Genomic DNA, 15,425 nt, shown 5'->3' on the forward strand with positions numbered 1-15,425 from the left:
TTTTGCTCTACTCCATGCTGATTAGGCCTCAACTGAAGTATTGTGTCCAGATCTGTGCACCATATTTCAGGAAAGATGTGGACAAATTGGAGAAAGTCCAGAGAAGAGCAACAAAAATGATTAACGGTCTAGAAAACATGATCTCTGAGAGAAGCTTGAAACAATGGGGTTTGTTTAGTCTGGAGAAGAGACGGCTGAGAGGGGACATAATTTTCAAGTACATAAAATGTTGTTACAAGGAGGAGGGGAAAAAATGTTCTCCTTAACCTCTGAGGATAGGACAAGAAGCAATGGGCTTATATTGCAGCAAGGGCAATTTAGGTTGGACATTAGGAAAAACTTCCTAAATGTCAGGGTGGTTAAGCACTGGAATAAATTGCTCAGGGAGATTGTGGAATCTCCATCATTGGAGGTTTTTAAGAGCGGGTTAGAAAACACTTGTCAGGGATGGTCTAGAGTGCAGGGGACTGGACTAGATGACCTCTCAAGGTCCCTGCCAGTCCTATGATTTAAATACTAGGAAGTTGGTAACTAGATATTACCCAGTTGAGGGGGGAAGTCCCAGCAGTATCTCTGTAGCAGGGCACTGGTGCAAAAGCACCTAACTAGGCCCAGCCCAGTCAGCTCCAATCAAGGGAAGCAGATTGGGGCTGATGGAAAAGGCCTGAGAATTGGCAACACCTGCTGGCCTGACAATCCAAGGGCTATAAAGGCTGGGAGGGAGCCAGAAGGTGGGGGGCAGCTAGGGAGAAGTCAGTTGGTGAGGGAACTGGAGGCCTCCTAGCTGAAGGTTGACTCTGCCTGTGAAGGAGGTTGAATAATGCTGTAAAGCTTGTAAATAGACAGACACTGGTGGTGGAATAACTGTAGGTAAATAAAGACATGGGTGTTGCACAACCCTGAAGCCTCTCTGAGCCTTACTGGGGCAGCAAGGGGGCCCCAGGAAGAGGGGCGGGTTGTGAACCCTGTTACAATCTCCCTCCACCAACCCAGCTGAATGGTCCAGGATGGGCACTAGCCATGGAGCAGAGAAAGAGGCTGCAACAGGGCTGATGAGGGGTTTCTGCTTGTGAATTATTAGACAAGTCAGATTTTATCCGCACATTTTCCTGCAGGCTCTAGGGCTTATGCTGCCATACTCCTGCTTGGCCTTGTCTGCACTAGCAACCTTTGCAAGGGTTTTCCTGCTCTGCTCGCTCAGCTCCCCCTGCTGCCAACAGCCGAGCTGGAATGCAAGAAGGGCACTGAGCTTCATACTCCCGTGTCATCCAGCCCTGCGGCAGTCAGAGTGCAAGTGCCCTCCTGCCACCCCAGCACCCCGGGGGGGCAGCAAAGGAGCTCACTAGGTGCAGGGGTATAGTGTAGGCATAGCCAAGCAGGGTTATGGCAGCACAAGTCCCACCCTGTGAAACAGGGAAAAGGGGTTTTATGGAGACTATTCAGAAGTTTTCACTAAGTCCCAGTTAACACAATCACTCACAAATGGTGCACTGAATGAGTCTCGGGTCCTGGGAAAAAACAGCATGTGAATGTGGAAAGTATCCTGACGCATGCCGTTACAGGCAGGAGGGAACTGCACCTAGAAGCTCTCTTGGAGGCACCCTTTCCAAAGCAAAGAGCTGTGCTGCTCTCAAGGTGGACCCCCCCCCCCAGTTCACCCCATTTTTAGACTGGGTCACCAGGCTTCAGCACTTCCTCTTTACCAACTGTATTGACCTCGCAAATGGCTGAGACACGGGATCTCGGTGTAAAAGGCTTACCTGCCCTTTCAATGACCACGTAACGAAGGGCTAGGAAAGTTCCTGCAGCCTCTGCCTCTCTAGGTCCTGCATTAAGCACTCCTGCCAAATCCAGGAAGCTGAGGAGGACACCCCCGCCGCTCCCACAGTGAAAACCACACCAGATTTCCTCTCCTTGTCTCAGAGGTATTAGGCCTTCGTTATACGTCCAAGACCCAACTTCCACCCCAAACACCCACACCCATTTTGCAGGTTTCCTTTAACCACGCCAAGCCATGGCACTGTCATGCTTGGGTGGGGGACAGAGTCAAGCCTTAGCCTCACAGGGCTCATCCCCTCCACAAGGTGACTGGCAGCAGCTTTAACACCGATATCATGGACACGTGCATTTCCAACACTCCATCTCAAGTGCAATGAAGGGAGTCTCTTCCCTGTGGGGGCTCAGGAAGCTTTAGGTGCAGCTCAGTGGTCTGACCTGCACCCCCAAGTTCAGCTCAGCAGCGTAGGCAGCAATAACTGCTTCGAGACGACCCAGGCTGCTGGAGCGATTGGGCGTGTCAGCACTTTGCCCAGGTTGCTGCAGTGGTAAGAGAGATGGAAGCCAGACATATAGTGTAGCATGTTTACTGTGAACACACATCCTGACATAGCGCAGAGATCTTTGGGTACAGCTTCCCCAGAGACTACAGACACAGACAAACCTGTACCATAAATACAGTCCTCCCCCACAGGCGGGACAAAGGAATAGGAGCCTTCCACTTGCTCCGGCAGATTGTCACTTTGCTGAAGAGGTGACATCACAGCCCCTGCAGATGGGGATTCCTCTACCTGCAATGGCTTAGGAGGCAGGACCCCTGTAGTTACCATGCCTCTGGGCTTGTGCTTGACACTCATTTACATAAATATATATTAAATAGTTTGTACTTTATCCACAATAGCAATTTCTCCTTATCAGCATCTTACAAATAAAACCTGATTTGCTCAAAAAGCAGTTGCACTTTGTTTCTGTCACTGCAGGGTTCAGAGCTCAAAGCTCATTCAACCCTCAAGGACTAGAAAGACCCGTCTCTGTACTCCCTGCACACCCCTCCTAGAGTGGGCACCACACCCCTCCCTGCAGGAATCCCAGCCCAACGGGAACACGCAAGGGGCAGCCACTGAAAGGGGTCCCCCCACATGCAGTGGTCCCCAACCTGACCCTGCAGTGCCCCAATAAAGCTTCCCATCTCACCCCCATTGCCCTCCCTGCCACAGTGCCTGCCCCATGCCCCCCACCAGTGTTTCTCCCTACCATCAGACTTGCCTCTGTGCCTCCCTACAACCATCCCCACCTGGGGGCGACTGACAGGTGAGGTGAGAGAGGCAGAGTTACCAGACCTGGCACGTGGAGCAGTCAGGCTGGGTAGGGGCAGCGGGGCCCACGGAAGGAAGGAGCTGGTTTTGGTGGCAGGTAATGCCCAGTGTTACCTATTTTTCATTCAATCACATAAAAGCCATTTCTGAACAGGCTTGTCGGGAACCTGCAGGCTGGGACTTCTCTGTTCCAAAAGCCACTGGCTTGCAAAGCACTCATCACACTGAATGTGCACCCTTGCCAAGCCTCAGGATCATTCTCCTGCTTCCAAGGACACTGCAGCTTAACCAGGAGATCCTCAAGCTGCCCTCAAATCTCCTCCCCTGGTATATTCCAGCAGCCAGAGAGCAGGAGACCAACACAGTGCAGCTGGTCAGCACAAACATGCAGCACTTGTATGTTCTGATGAGGCTTGTGGCTGCCACAATGCCCATGTCTGCCAGACCTGTGCCCCTCTCCATGCAGTCAGTGGGCTAACACCAGCTGCAGGCAGCAGGCATCTCCTTTGGCCTCATTACCCTGACAGCTGTGGACCCACCTCCCCTTCACTCCTGGCTCCAGTGCCACTGGAAAAGCAAGCCCATGCACTCCCTACGACTTCAGTGGGAGTTGCCTCTGCTCACCCAGGGCTGACTGTTTTCTATTTAAGGAAGGCAGGGGTGCGTATCCCTTGCCTGTTGGTGACAAGCTGACTGGTGTCTCTGAAGAGAACAGACTTTTCCCCTGTCCCTTGTCCCCATAGACCAGTCTCCTATAGTCCCAGGGGCTCGGGCCATGGAATGCCACAGAGCTCTGGAGTGCCAGCTGCTGTGCAGGGAGTGACGTAACACCTGCCCAGCGGGTTGACTGGAGGGCTAGAAACGTTATGCAAGACATGGGCACAGCCGAGTCCACTCCAGGATTGGGGAGCCACACTGCTTCCAGACAGTGACTGTCTCGGGGATTCTCCTTTCTTCCCAGCACGCTCCACGGAGGGAGATGCTAGTTCTGTAGCTCCTGCTGCCTAGAAGGCTGCTCGTCCTCAACACTTTTCTCACTGGACAGCTGTTGGTCCTGATATGGGTGACTGGATGGATGTTGATCTGATAGAGCATTATCTGTGGACAGCTCCTCTTCTTCCTTCTCCAGTATCTGCACCGGCTGCCCCTCCTCACTTGGCTCCAACGTCTGCATCACTGGCTCCTCCTCACCCAGCTCAGACATCTCCACTGGTATTACTGGCCTGATCACATCTGGTTCTAACATCTCCCCAGATGGCCCCTCTTCACCTGGATCTGAGATCTTCCCAGACAGCTCTATCTCACCTGGCTCCAGCTTCCCTGTCTCACCCAGCTCCCATGTTCCCCCAGCTGGCTTCTCTTCACCCTGCTCCAGCACCACTGACCCATCTTTTTCAGATGTCTCTCCAGACTGCCTGGTCTTGCCCAACTCCAGTACCCCCATCGTGCCCTGTTCTGGCACCTCCGCGGATGGTTCCTCCTTGCTTGGCTCTGGGACCTCCAAGAGCCCTGGCATCCTCATCAGGCCCTGTTCTGGCATCTCTCCCAGGGGGTTCTCTACCAAGGGCCCAGACCCACCCAGCTCTAGCTCACGTGCCTCCCCTGAGGGCTCCATCTCACGCTGTTCAGGGGGCTGGCAGTTCAGTCGCTCTTCACTTATTTGGGGACTGATGGAAGGTTTCTCAGTGAAGCCGAAGCGAGCGTAGTTCTCCATTGAGGTCGGGGAGGAGGGGCCTGCACTGGAGACAGTGCTGGAAGGGCCACTGCTGTCTGCAAAGCAATTCCAGAAAGCGTCAGACAAACACAGAGAGTCAGTACTTCGCTGAAAACCTCAGCCAGAGTCTGTGCTGAAAAGCCTATTAAATGGCATGTAGCACGTTCCCAGACATCAGCACCTGACTGTCCCTCCAATGGGAAGGAAGCACTGAGTGAACTGGGCACCAGGGTGGGACCCAAGTGGAAGCTACAGCACAGACACTCCTGCAAGAGTGACTGAACTAGTAAACAGCAGGTAGGCAGACCCTGAACAACATTCTCCTGGCTTTATACCAGATGTATCAGTGTGCATCCAACCCCCAGAACTGAACGAGGTTTGAGGGGACTGGAAATCTCACTGTCACTTTTATTTCTTTGAAAAACAAGACGTTCAGCCAATGGTGCCAGACTGACAGCACTGGAGTCTATTTAACCACAGGCCTGGGGAAGAGCTAGGCATGGTATTCCACACCAGCCCCTACTCATGGTTCAGGAGAGACCGGAGTCTGGTCCTTGGGGCCATCCAGGCCCTGGCCTCCCTGTTGTGATTGCCCATAAGCATGTCAGTTGGTGCCGTTGTGATGGTGATGGTTTTGGGATGTTGACACATATGTGCAAGGAATTGAGCCAAGGCCTACAGGTTCCTACAAGCATAGCAGTAGAGAGCAATGCATACACAGATTCTCTCAGTTATGTCTGGAAACTGTGTATATGTACTCCCCCTGCGGAGGAGGCAGCCGGAACAGCCAGGAGGGCGGGTAGGACCAGCCCACCAATTGCTCCAAAAAACCCCCAACTTACTGGAATCATGCAGGAGCTCTTCCAAAAGTAGCTGATAACCAACATATGAACCAGGCCCAACAGGCTTTCAACTGCTTACCTTTCTGTCTCAGAGCAGGTGGCTCTAAACTCAGATGAGAGGTGGGAGACACCAGGCCTACCAGTGCTGAGAGATAAGAGCCACCTCTCTCTCTCTCAAAAGTACATCTGGCAATTCTGTACATAGTGGATGTAACTAGCATCAAGCCCAGGAATGGAAAGGGAAGAAAATCAAGCCACTACGTGCTTTTATTTATTTATACCCTTCTGCAGACTCTTGGACTCCACTATCAAATATTATGTCCACCAAGTCCAAAAAATTATAAGTGGGCCATAAGCAAACAGATCGCTCAAAGCCCACGTATCTGCTCTGCACATTCTCCTAGGTACAGTGATGCTGTTGGTCTTGTAGTGCATAATTTGAAGTCTGGAGTAGGACCCTTAGGCTATGGAACTGTCACCTTCTTTCATTCTGCAGTGGGTGAAAGGCAATAAAGCGTGATATAGATTTTCTGAATTATTTTTTCCTGTTGGTAGATATTTTGATTGCCCCTGGTGCAGCGAGTTTTGGCCATCGTTTCTCCTTGGGGTACCATGGGACCACACAGAAGAAAGTACCAATTCATGAGCCCTGTCAACCCTAGATAAAAGTTTGGTCGGGATTCCAGAACTCTAAGGGCCGTCACGTCCTTGTGAAATGTGCAGTACTGATCCATTATTGATAGCGTCCCCCATGCAAACTTACACCCTGTGGAAGCAGAGAAAGAACTGTCATGCATTGTAGTTCCTTCCTGTCAGTTCTTTCTCTGCTTCCACAACCCGTATGAAGCTATCACTGAGTACCACAACTGCGCTCTTGCTACAAAGAACAGCTATGCAGAATAAATATTTAAATAAGTGGACCACTTAGATCTTGTAACATATCAGACTTAGGTTCTAGCATGGATACAAGCTTAGGTGTACATAAAACTATGGCTTGCATATCAGAACCCAGCAAGACCATAGCATCTTACTGAGTTAAGGGCTGCTAACTGGGACTCAGACCTGCCGACAGATCGTCCTATGGCAACTGTAACTTACTGAGGATTGAAGGGTTCCAGGGATCTGCATCACCTTCAATACACAATCTAAGGGCCTGTCTACATGAACAATTGGTTTGTGGAAAGCTAGGGTCTGAATCAGCCCACAGCAGGCTAGTGTGGGATAAACTATCCATGGGGAGCCTGCTCACAGCACTAACAGTTCATTAATGCCCTTGCTCTAGTCCCATTTCAAAGCTAACAGGATCAAAGAGCATGAACAAACTGTTAGTGCGAGTCCGCAGACATTGTCCGTGGCAGGCTAGTGCAGGTGATTCAAGCCCCAGCTTGCCACAAACTAAACGTTTGCATAGACAAGCCCTAAGCTGTATCCTTGAGCCAGGGCCTCGAACTCTGTGGCCAGGAGAACTAAGTTGTGCTGCAAAGTCTCTGGATTCAGTGGCACTCCAGAGTGGGAGGCTGCAGAACTTAAATTTAAATTAAAAGGTCTAGGTTTTTAATTAGCTAAAAAAATAAATTAATCCAATCAGTATAGTCACTCCTGGGTTATCATCTTGATGGTGCATTTAATATTATGCTTTCCCCCCATTTTCAGTTTTGAATATACCACGTATTTCTGTGTTGTCAACACAAGTGCACCATGAGGTTGCCAGGGAAAGCAGGGGTTTGTAATGCTGGGGAGGCAGTTTGGAACTATGGATAAGCACTTTAGCTGGATGTTTCTGTTTAAAGTGGTCAGCTATTAACAAGATAAGTTTATCTCGTTGTAAATGTCAATGTTGTTAAGGTGCCAAAGTGAAGAGCCCCTGGGGAGGACTGTACCTGCACTATTGCTATTAATTGCACTGTTAAACAATAAAATACCAACTGAAAATGTATTAAATATTTTTGGATGTTTTTCTATATTTTCAAATATATGGATTTCTATTACAACACAGAATAGAAAGTGTATAGTGCTTTATTTTTTATTACAAATATTTTCACTGTAAAATGATAAAAGAAATAGTATTTTTCAATTCATCTCATAGAAGTACTGTAGTGCAATCTCTTTATTGTGAAAGTGTAACTTAAAAATGTAGATTTTTTTTGTTAGATAACTGCACTCAAAAACAAAACAATGTAAAACTTTAGAGCCTACAAGTCCACTCAGTCCTACTTCTTGTTCAGCCAATCGCTCAGACAAACAAAATTGTTTACATTTACGGGGGATACTGCTGACTGCTTCTTATTTATGTCAGCTGAAAGTGAGAACAGGCATTCACATGGCACTTTTGTAGCCGGTGTAGCAAGGTATTTACATGCCAGATATGCTAAACATACATATGCCCCTTCATGCTTCGGCCACCATTCCAGAGGACATGCTTCAATGCTGATAATGCTAGTTAAAAAAAAATGCATTAATTAAATTTGTGACTGAACTCCTTGGGGGAGAATTGTATGTCTCCTGGTCTGTTTTACCCACATATTTCATGTTATAGTAGTCTAGGATGATGACCCAGCACATGTTGGTTTTAAGAACACTTTCACTGCAGATTTGACAAAACACAAAGAAGGTACCAATGTGAGATTTAAGAATCTGAAGTGCCTTCCAAAATCTGAGAGGGACGAGATGTGGAGCATGCTTTCTGCATCTGAGTGTTGCTCTTTTAAGACATCTGAAACTACAGAACCTGAACCACCAAAAAAGAAAAATCATCTTTCTGCTGGTGGCATCTGACTCAGATGATGAAAATGAACATGCATCGGTCTGCACTGCTTTGGATCATTATTGAGAGAACCCGTCATCAGCATGGACACATGTCCTCTGGAATGGTGGTTTAAGCATGAAGGGATGTATGAATTTTTAGCGCATCTGGCACGTAAATATCTTGTGATGCAGACTACAACAGTGCCATGGGAACGCCTGTTTTCACTTTCAGGTGACATTGTAATAAATAAGAAGCAGGCAGCATTATCTCCTATAAACTTAAACAATTTTGTTTCTCCTTGTGATTGGCTGAACAAGAAGTAGGACTGAGTGGACTTGTAGGCTCTAAAGTTTTACATTGTTTTATTTTTGAGTGCAGTTATTTTTTGTACATCATTCTACATTTGTAAGTTTAACTTTCATGATAAAGAGATTGCACTACAGTACTTTTATTAGGTGAATTGAAATATACTATTTTTGTTTGTTTGTTTTACAGTGCAAATCAGGGGGTTCCAAAGAGGATGGAGCTCGGCTGCTCTCAGTGGTGGCAGATGACAGAACAAGGAGTAATGGTCTCAAGTTGCAGTGGGGGAGGTTTAGGTTGGATATTAGGAAAAACTTTTTCACTAGAGGGTGGTGAAGCACTGGAATGGGTTCCCTACGGAGGTGGTGGAATCTTCTTCCTTAGAGATTTTTAAGGTCAGACTTGACAAGGCCCTGGCTGGGATGCTTTAGTTGGGGATTGGTCCTGCTTTGAGCAGGGGGTTGGACTAGATGACCTCCTGAGGTCCCTTCCCACCTGATATTCTATGATTCTATGAAATATTTGTAATAAAAAATATAAAGTGAGCACTGTACACTTTGTATTGAGTTGTAATTGAAATCAATATATTTGAAAATGTAGAAAACATCCAAACATATTTAAATAATTTATATTCTATTATTAACAGTGCGATTAATCACGCAATTAATCACGATTCATTTTTTTAATCGCTTGACAGCCCTAGTCATAACTATACTGTACTTAAACTACTTTATACTAAAAACTAAACTGTAAACTAACAAGGGACTGAAGTGGTTCAACTCCATCTGGCACAGCAGCTGTTCCCTTACATAGCCACTCTGAGAGGAAGGGTCTAAGGGGGCATGTGTGCTCTAATGAGCATTGCTTAGAGAAGGTTCTACCATTAGGTGCCAACAGGTGACGCAATATCCGTAAGTGGGAATATGCAGTGCCACTTGAATACTAATTTTTCATCAGCATCTCCTGAAGTAGCTAGGCTGCTAAGCTCAGAGAAAATAAAAACCTGATAGCACCTGAAACCTTGAGAACCCAAATCTTATGCTAGGTTGGCAGGACCAGACTCCAGGATCCAGATTGCAAGGGTTCACACCTGCCTGCCCCGGATAGGTCAGTAGATGTGTCAGAGGAGGGAGGAGTCACCTGGGAGGGTTCAATTATATCCCATTTCTCCCAGGTCTACACCTGGAAGTCCCCTAAGCAATTAGTCTCCCACCTGCAAACCCTCCAAGCCAATTATCTTGGCATCCGCCGCAACCACCATTTAGCCCAGCTACCACAAATCAATCCCTCCATAAGAGAAAGGAAATACTCACACCACGGTGGTTTGTCCGAGCGCTGGCGCAGTGGTAGAGACGAGGACGAGAGAATTCTCTGTGGCATGAAGGGGTCACCGGGTGTCTGGCTTCCAATCACGGAATCAAAGAGAGCTTGAAGAGACAGAACATCCACATGAGGCCACACAAATTCCATCAACCACATGGATTAACACCCCAGAGTGGAAAATACCAGGCTGCTGCTCCAGCCACAACAGAATCTAGGCCCTCTGCAGATCTACAAGCAACCTGCAGTGCCCCCACCATCCTTCCCAGCACCATTATGGATGAACTGAGACACTTACTATGCTGAAAGTAGCAATTCTGATAATGCTTTCAAATGGTTTGGCTGACAGATACAGACTCCCTCCTCCTGCAGTTAGAAGCTACTTTTGATTGATTGCCTCTTATGTCTCACATAACCATGCAGGGCCACCCATGACTCACCTCACGGGACCAACAGGCTCTGGAGCCGTTACTCTGACTGGCATTTGTTACTAGCCTTACCCTTTTCAATCTGCCTCTACAAGGAGAACAGGACTTCAGTGTCCTGGCCAGCCTCACTGCCCCCCCAATGGATCTGCCACTGCTCCTGTTGGCCTTCTTTTCTCAGGGTCTCAGGGCCTGCCAGCCTCACACACACACCCCCACCAGTACCTGTGGATGCTCGAGAGTGTGAGTTGCTGTGACACCTGCACACAGACGTCAGGAACTCATTGACCTGTCGCAAAGAGAGGGAGTTGTGCAGGGTCTCCAGTGGGTAAATGGTGGGAACCATGGAGCAGCCTTCAAAACCTGCAAGAAACCCAGGCAGAAAATAAATACAGCAGACAGTTACCTGGTCGCATGCAGGATCATTCACCACTGAGTGGGGGAGAGGGAAGCAGTCTCCCAAACCAGACAAGGTGGGCCCACTATGAACCCCAGACCCAAATTCACCTCATCTAGGCCAGGAAAATTGTCATTAAGCAAAAACAAGTCTGAGAGCACAAGCACAGGCATGCACAGCCAGAGGGAGGAGCACACATCACCTCTCTGCTCCCCAGTTTATGGCCCTTTTACTAAATTACTGGCATTTGTTTGGTTATTGTGGAAGAATTCATTATGTGCCCAACAGCTCGTAGCAGCCCCTCTGGAGAAAGTCAGCAAAACCTTAATGGGAAAATGGCTCCCATTTCTGGTGCCTTAAGTTTGTGACAAGACTTTTTCTCTGTCCTAAAATGTGCCCCGCAACCATATAACCATTTAACTAAAGAAACGGTGAACTACAAGCTGAAGGCAAGCAGCAGCCCATTCCCACAAAGACCTGCCATGCCCCCTCTTTCCCACACAGGCCTGGCAGGGCACTAGAGCCCAGTTCCTCCCTGGCACCGCTCTCAAACTCCTATGCACTCACTTCCAGTAGCCACCAAATCCAATGCTACCAGGGCCAGGCATTTCACAAGGCACTCACTCACTGGTCTGCCCTTGCTCAGATCTCACACCCAGCAGGGATGCAGGAGTCCCCATGTGACACTGTAACACTAAGGCAGAGGGCAGCAATGCTGCCTCTCTTCTCGACTCTCCTTAGACCCCCTGTCTGAGCTCTGAGCCAGCGCAGAACTGCTAGCAGCAGGATGGTGGCTGACGGGAAGAGATCAAGGCAGAATGGGGGAAGCTGTTTCAGGCACTCCTGCCTCCATGATCCCGTCACCCTCTTTCCAGGCTGTCCCAGGTTCCCATCCCCCACTTCAATGCTGCCCATTCACCCCTGGTTCCTCCAAGCTGCCTTGAAACGTTCCTGCCTCCACCAACACCTGGCCCCTCTGATCCTGAAAGGGACTCTGCAATTTGTCCTCACTGATGAAAAATGTCAGCCATGGAGCTGCTAAAACCCTGAAAGCAGTGGAAAGCTATTCCCAGTCCTGCGCAAGTGCTCAGAAACACATTTCCAGACCTAATAAAAGGATTCCCACAGCTCCACGCCATGTATCTACTGAGAGACTTCAGGGAGTCTTACATGGAGGCTGCTTGGTATAGTTACAATTCCAACAGCTCTGTGCTGCAATGGCCCATTCCTGTTTTGGTGTGGTCAGGTCATCTAACCCATCTCTGCAGAGCACCACTAAGGAGAACAAGCATCTGTGCATGCAGAATCATCTTGCAGGCTGGCAGGAGCACATCACATGGCGATACCACGGAGTTGTGCACTCTCACCCTGCAACCTTTCAAGAGGACAGAGCAGCAGAGCTGCACTCTACAACCCTGCCGCAGGTGCACACCCAGCCACAGTGTCTAACAGTGCCCAAAGGCTTCCCAGACAGCTCCCAAAACAGAGAGGAGAGGTTTCTCCATGCCAAGGAACTTACAAACAAATTTTAGACAAGACATGAGAGGGGTAACACAACAGCCACAAGAGGAGAGGATGCCTCACATTACATTGCTTCCAAGGTCTAGTGGAATGAGCAAGGGCTTTTCACGGGAGGGTCGAGGAAGCAGATGTCTCCATTTGATAGTTTCTCATAGGCATTATGGCAGAAGTGGATTGTGAAAAGGGATTGAATGAGGAGGGCAGGCCTTGCAGGCCAGCTCAGGGTGGGTATTCCATGCATAGCAGCAGCAGATGAAAACAGAGGGCAGGAGTACTCATAGATCCCAAAGCCAGAAGGGACAATTGTAGCCATCTAGTCTGACCTTCTGCATAGCACAGGCCAGAGAACTGCCCCCAAGTAATCCCTAGAGCACATCTTTTAGAAAACCACGCAGTCTTGATTTAAACATTGTCAGTGATGGAGAGTCCACCACAACCATTGGGAAATTGTTCCAGTGGTTAATTCAGAGATGGGCAAACTACAGCCCGCGGGCCACATCCGGCTGCGGGACCGTCCTGCCCAGCCCTTGAGCTCCCGGCCGGGTACCCCTGGCCCCTCCCCTGCTGTTCCCACGCACCTCTCAGGCTTTCCAATAAGCCACTTCTGCCTCTCTGAGCGGCATGGTAAAGGGGCAGAGGATTGGGAGCTGGGGGTGGGGGTGGCTTGGATATGGGGGAGGGGGTCCCGGGGGCATTCAGGGGACAGAGAGCAGGTGGGTTGGATAGGGAGTGGGGTCCCGGGGTATGTGGTTGGGGGGTGTGTGTTGGGAGGGGGCGGTGAGGGGACAAGGAGCAGGGGTGGTTGGATGGGTCGGGAGTTCTGAGGGGGGCAGTTAGGGGGCAGGAAGTGGGAGGGGGCAGGAAGCGGGTGCAGGCAGTTTGGGGAGGCACAGCCTTCCCTACTCGTCCCTCCATTCAGTTTTGCAACCCCGATGTGGCCCTCTGGCCAGAAAGTTTGCCCATCCCTGGGTTAATTACTCTCACCTTAAAAAATTCACTCCTTATTTCCAGTCTGAATTTGTCTAGCTTCCACTTCCAGCCACTGGATCTTGTTATACCGGTCTCTGCTAGACTCAAGAGCCCACTACTAAATATCTGACCCCACGTAGGTACTTATAGACTGTGATCAAGTTACCCCTTAAGTTCTCTTAGCCTTCTTTGTCTCCTGTCATTCTCTAGTTAGCTTAGAGAGAAGATTATTCGGGGCTTTTACATGGATACAATAGTGCAAGGTCCTAGCTTCCCCATACACTGTCCCCAACCAATGGCTCTCATTGCAGACTGCAGGGAAAGAGGGGTCCCCATGGTTTATGTCCACTCCGACCCCACTTGAAACTACCAAGAGGGAAATTCAATGCCAGGGAGATAGGCACCACAGAGGAGCCAAGATAGATAGGGACATAGGCAGAAATAAGGGCTAAGTATTACTAAAGATACTAATTATTATTTGCAGGCAGGAGCATCTAGAGCCCCAATCAAGAATCAGGGCCCCACAGTGCTAACCTCTTTACAGATACACGCATAACAGAGATGGGCCCTGCCCCTGAGCTACAATCTAAGTCATAAGTGAGAGACAACAGATGGCGGAGGACACAGTGACCATGAGAGGGTACTTGTCAGCTTCCCACTGCTGCCTGGCCATTGTTGAGGTTTTTGTAGGCATTGTGTAGAGGAGAGTTTTAAGGCAGGATTTTGGTGGTAGTTTTCTGATACTTGTGCACTAAAACCCAACTGCACACAGAGAGACCACCAAGCAACCATCAGAGGTATACTTTTCATTCATTGCTATTTCAGGCTGGTTTGGCACCAAGTGCCATCACACAGGGATGGGTGGACAATGCCCCAAAGCCAACCCCAGCCAAGGAGCCGCACGTATGCTGCATATGACTGCTAAAACTCTTAATGAAGTTTTCATGATAGCAGCTGGTGTGAATCCAAACCCAGTTAATCATCACTAGACAAAAAGGATGTTGTGGACACAGCTCCCAAATTTTTGTGCAGTGACGGGAAAAGGGAACTCTAGCTGCTGCTGAAATTTTATTATTTGTTTAAATATACAATAAATATTAAGAGAAAAACCTGTAAAAAGCTAGAGGATTATGTAAAACACTAAGCAACATGGGTTTGTAAATAACAGATCTAGGGACAATCTCAATAGACCTCAGATGTTGAGCAGACTCAGTTCTGATTTAACTATTTTGGTTACAGAACTCCAAGAAAAGTGCATGTACTGCAGAGAGTGGGGGGAGGGGACTCAGTATGGAGCACTCTTACTGCACCTATGTCCCAGAGCAGTGGCAAAGAGCGCAGTGCTGCTAGATGAAAAATAAATTTGAGGTGCTCACTGTTCACCCCTTGGCCATATTACAATTGGGGAGTAATTATATCCTAGCTATGACTATACCCCCTCTGGTTTCACATGGATACTGTATCTTCCATTTTGGTCATACATTGTTGTGTACTTTGCTGAGCACCATTAAGCCACAGGCAGGCTGGACTGTCATTCTGCATGTCAGAAACAGCTGCATTTCACTGGTGGATGAAATGACTGATGTATTAAGGAGTCACAGGAGTGGGGAAGGAAGGGACAGAAAAGTTAAGTAACCCCTCCAAGGGCCTTTAAGCATTCCCACTCTGTGGAGATTCGTGAGCTGTCCAGACCAGGTGGATGGTGGGCTGAGGAATTCTCCATTAAATAAAGATTGTAGCACCACTCTCTCAAGCCCAGAATCAGAGCGGGACAATAGTACTTGGTGAATATGTGGAGTGAATGCCAAGTAATTACTCTTCAGTTCTCAGCAATACAGAAATGCCTGAATCAGGCCAGAGAGACAGCAGTAGCCCTGGTTGAGCAAGTTCTACACCCTGCTGGGATAAGGTTTTTGAAACATCTGGTTGCATATGGCATCCCATTGCTCTTTACCCATCAGACATCTCTGTCTACCCAAATGCCACATCCCTTCCAAAAATGAGCCTTAAACATATAAAGTGTCCCCTAAGCAGAATTCATCCTGAAAAGGTGTGATGAAGTGGGACTGTTCTTAATGTGTTCTTTGAATACTGAG

The 15,425-nt window shown here is 48.5% G+C and overlaps 1 protein-coding gene across 17 annotated transcripts in view; it reads right to left on the reverse strand.

Moving 5' to 3' along the window:
* Window positions 1–2,347: 2,347 nt before the first annotated feature.
* The window catches only part of PPIP5K1 (diphosphoinositol pentakisphosphate kinase 1), a 96,536-nt gene continuing 83,458 nt past the window's right edge, over window positions 2,348–15,425 (reverse strand). For 14 of the 17 annotated variants that reach the window (XM_065559052.1, XM_065559050.1, XM_065559048.1 and 11 more), the window contains 3 exons: window positions 10,668–10,805; window positions 10,011–10,124; window positions 2,348–4,862 (listed from right to left, as the gene is read on the reverse strand). In XM_065559052.1, coding sequence (XP_065415124.1) covers window positions 4,075–4,862; window positions 10,011–10,124; window positions 10,668–10,805 — 1,040 coding nt within the window. In that variant the 3' untranslated portion in view covers window positions 2,348–4,074. Of the gene's footprint in view, window positions 4,863–6,027; window positions 6,139–10,010; window positions 10,125–10,667; window positions 10,806–15,425 lie in introns of those variants that run through there. The other 3 variants (XR_010590898.1, XM_042856507.2, XM_065559057.1) reach the window with 2 other exon arrangements.

The sequence above is a fragment of the Chrysemys picta genome, chromosome 10, assembly GCF_011386835.1.
Source record: "Chrysemys picta bellii isolate R12L10 chromosome 10, ASM1138683v2, whole genome shotgun sequence".
Lineage (NCBI taxonomy): Eukaryota > Metazoa > Chordata > Testudines > Emydidae > Chrysemys > Chrysemys picta.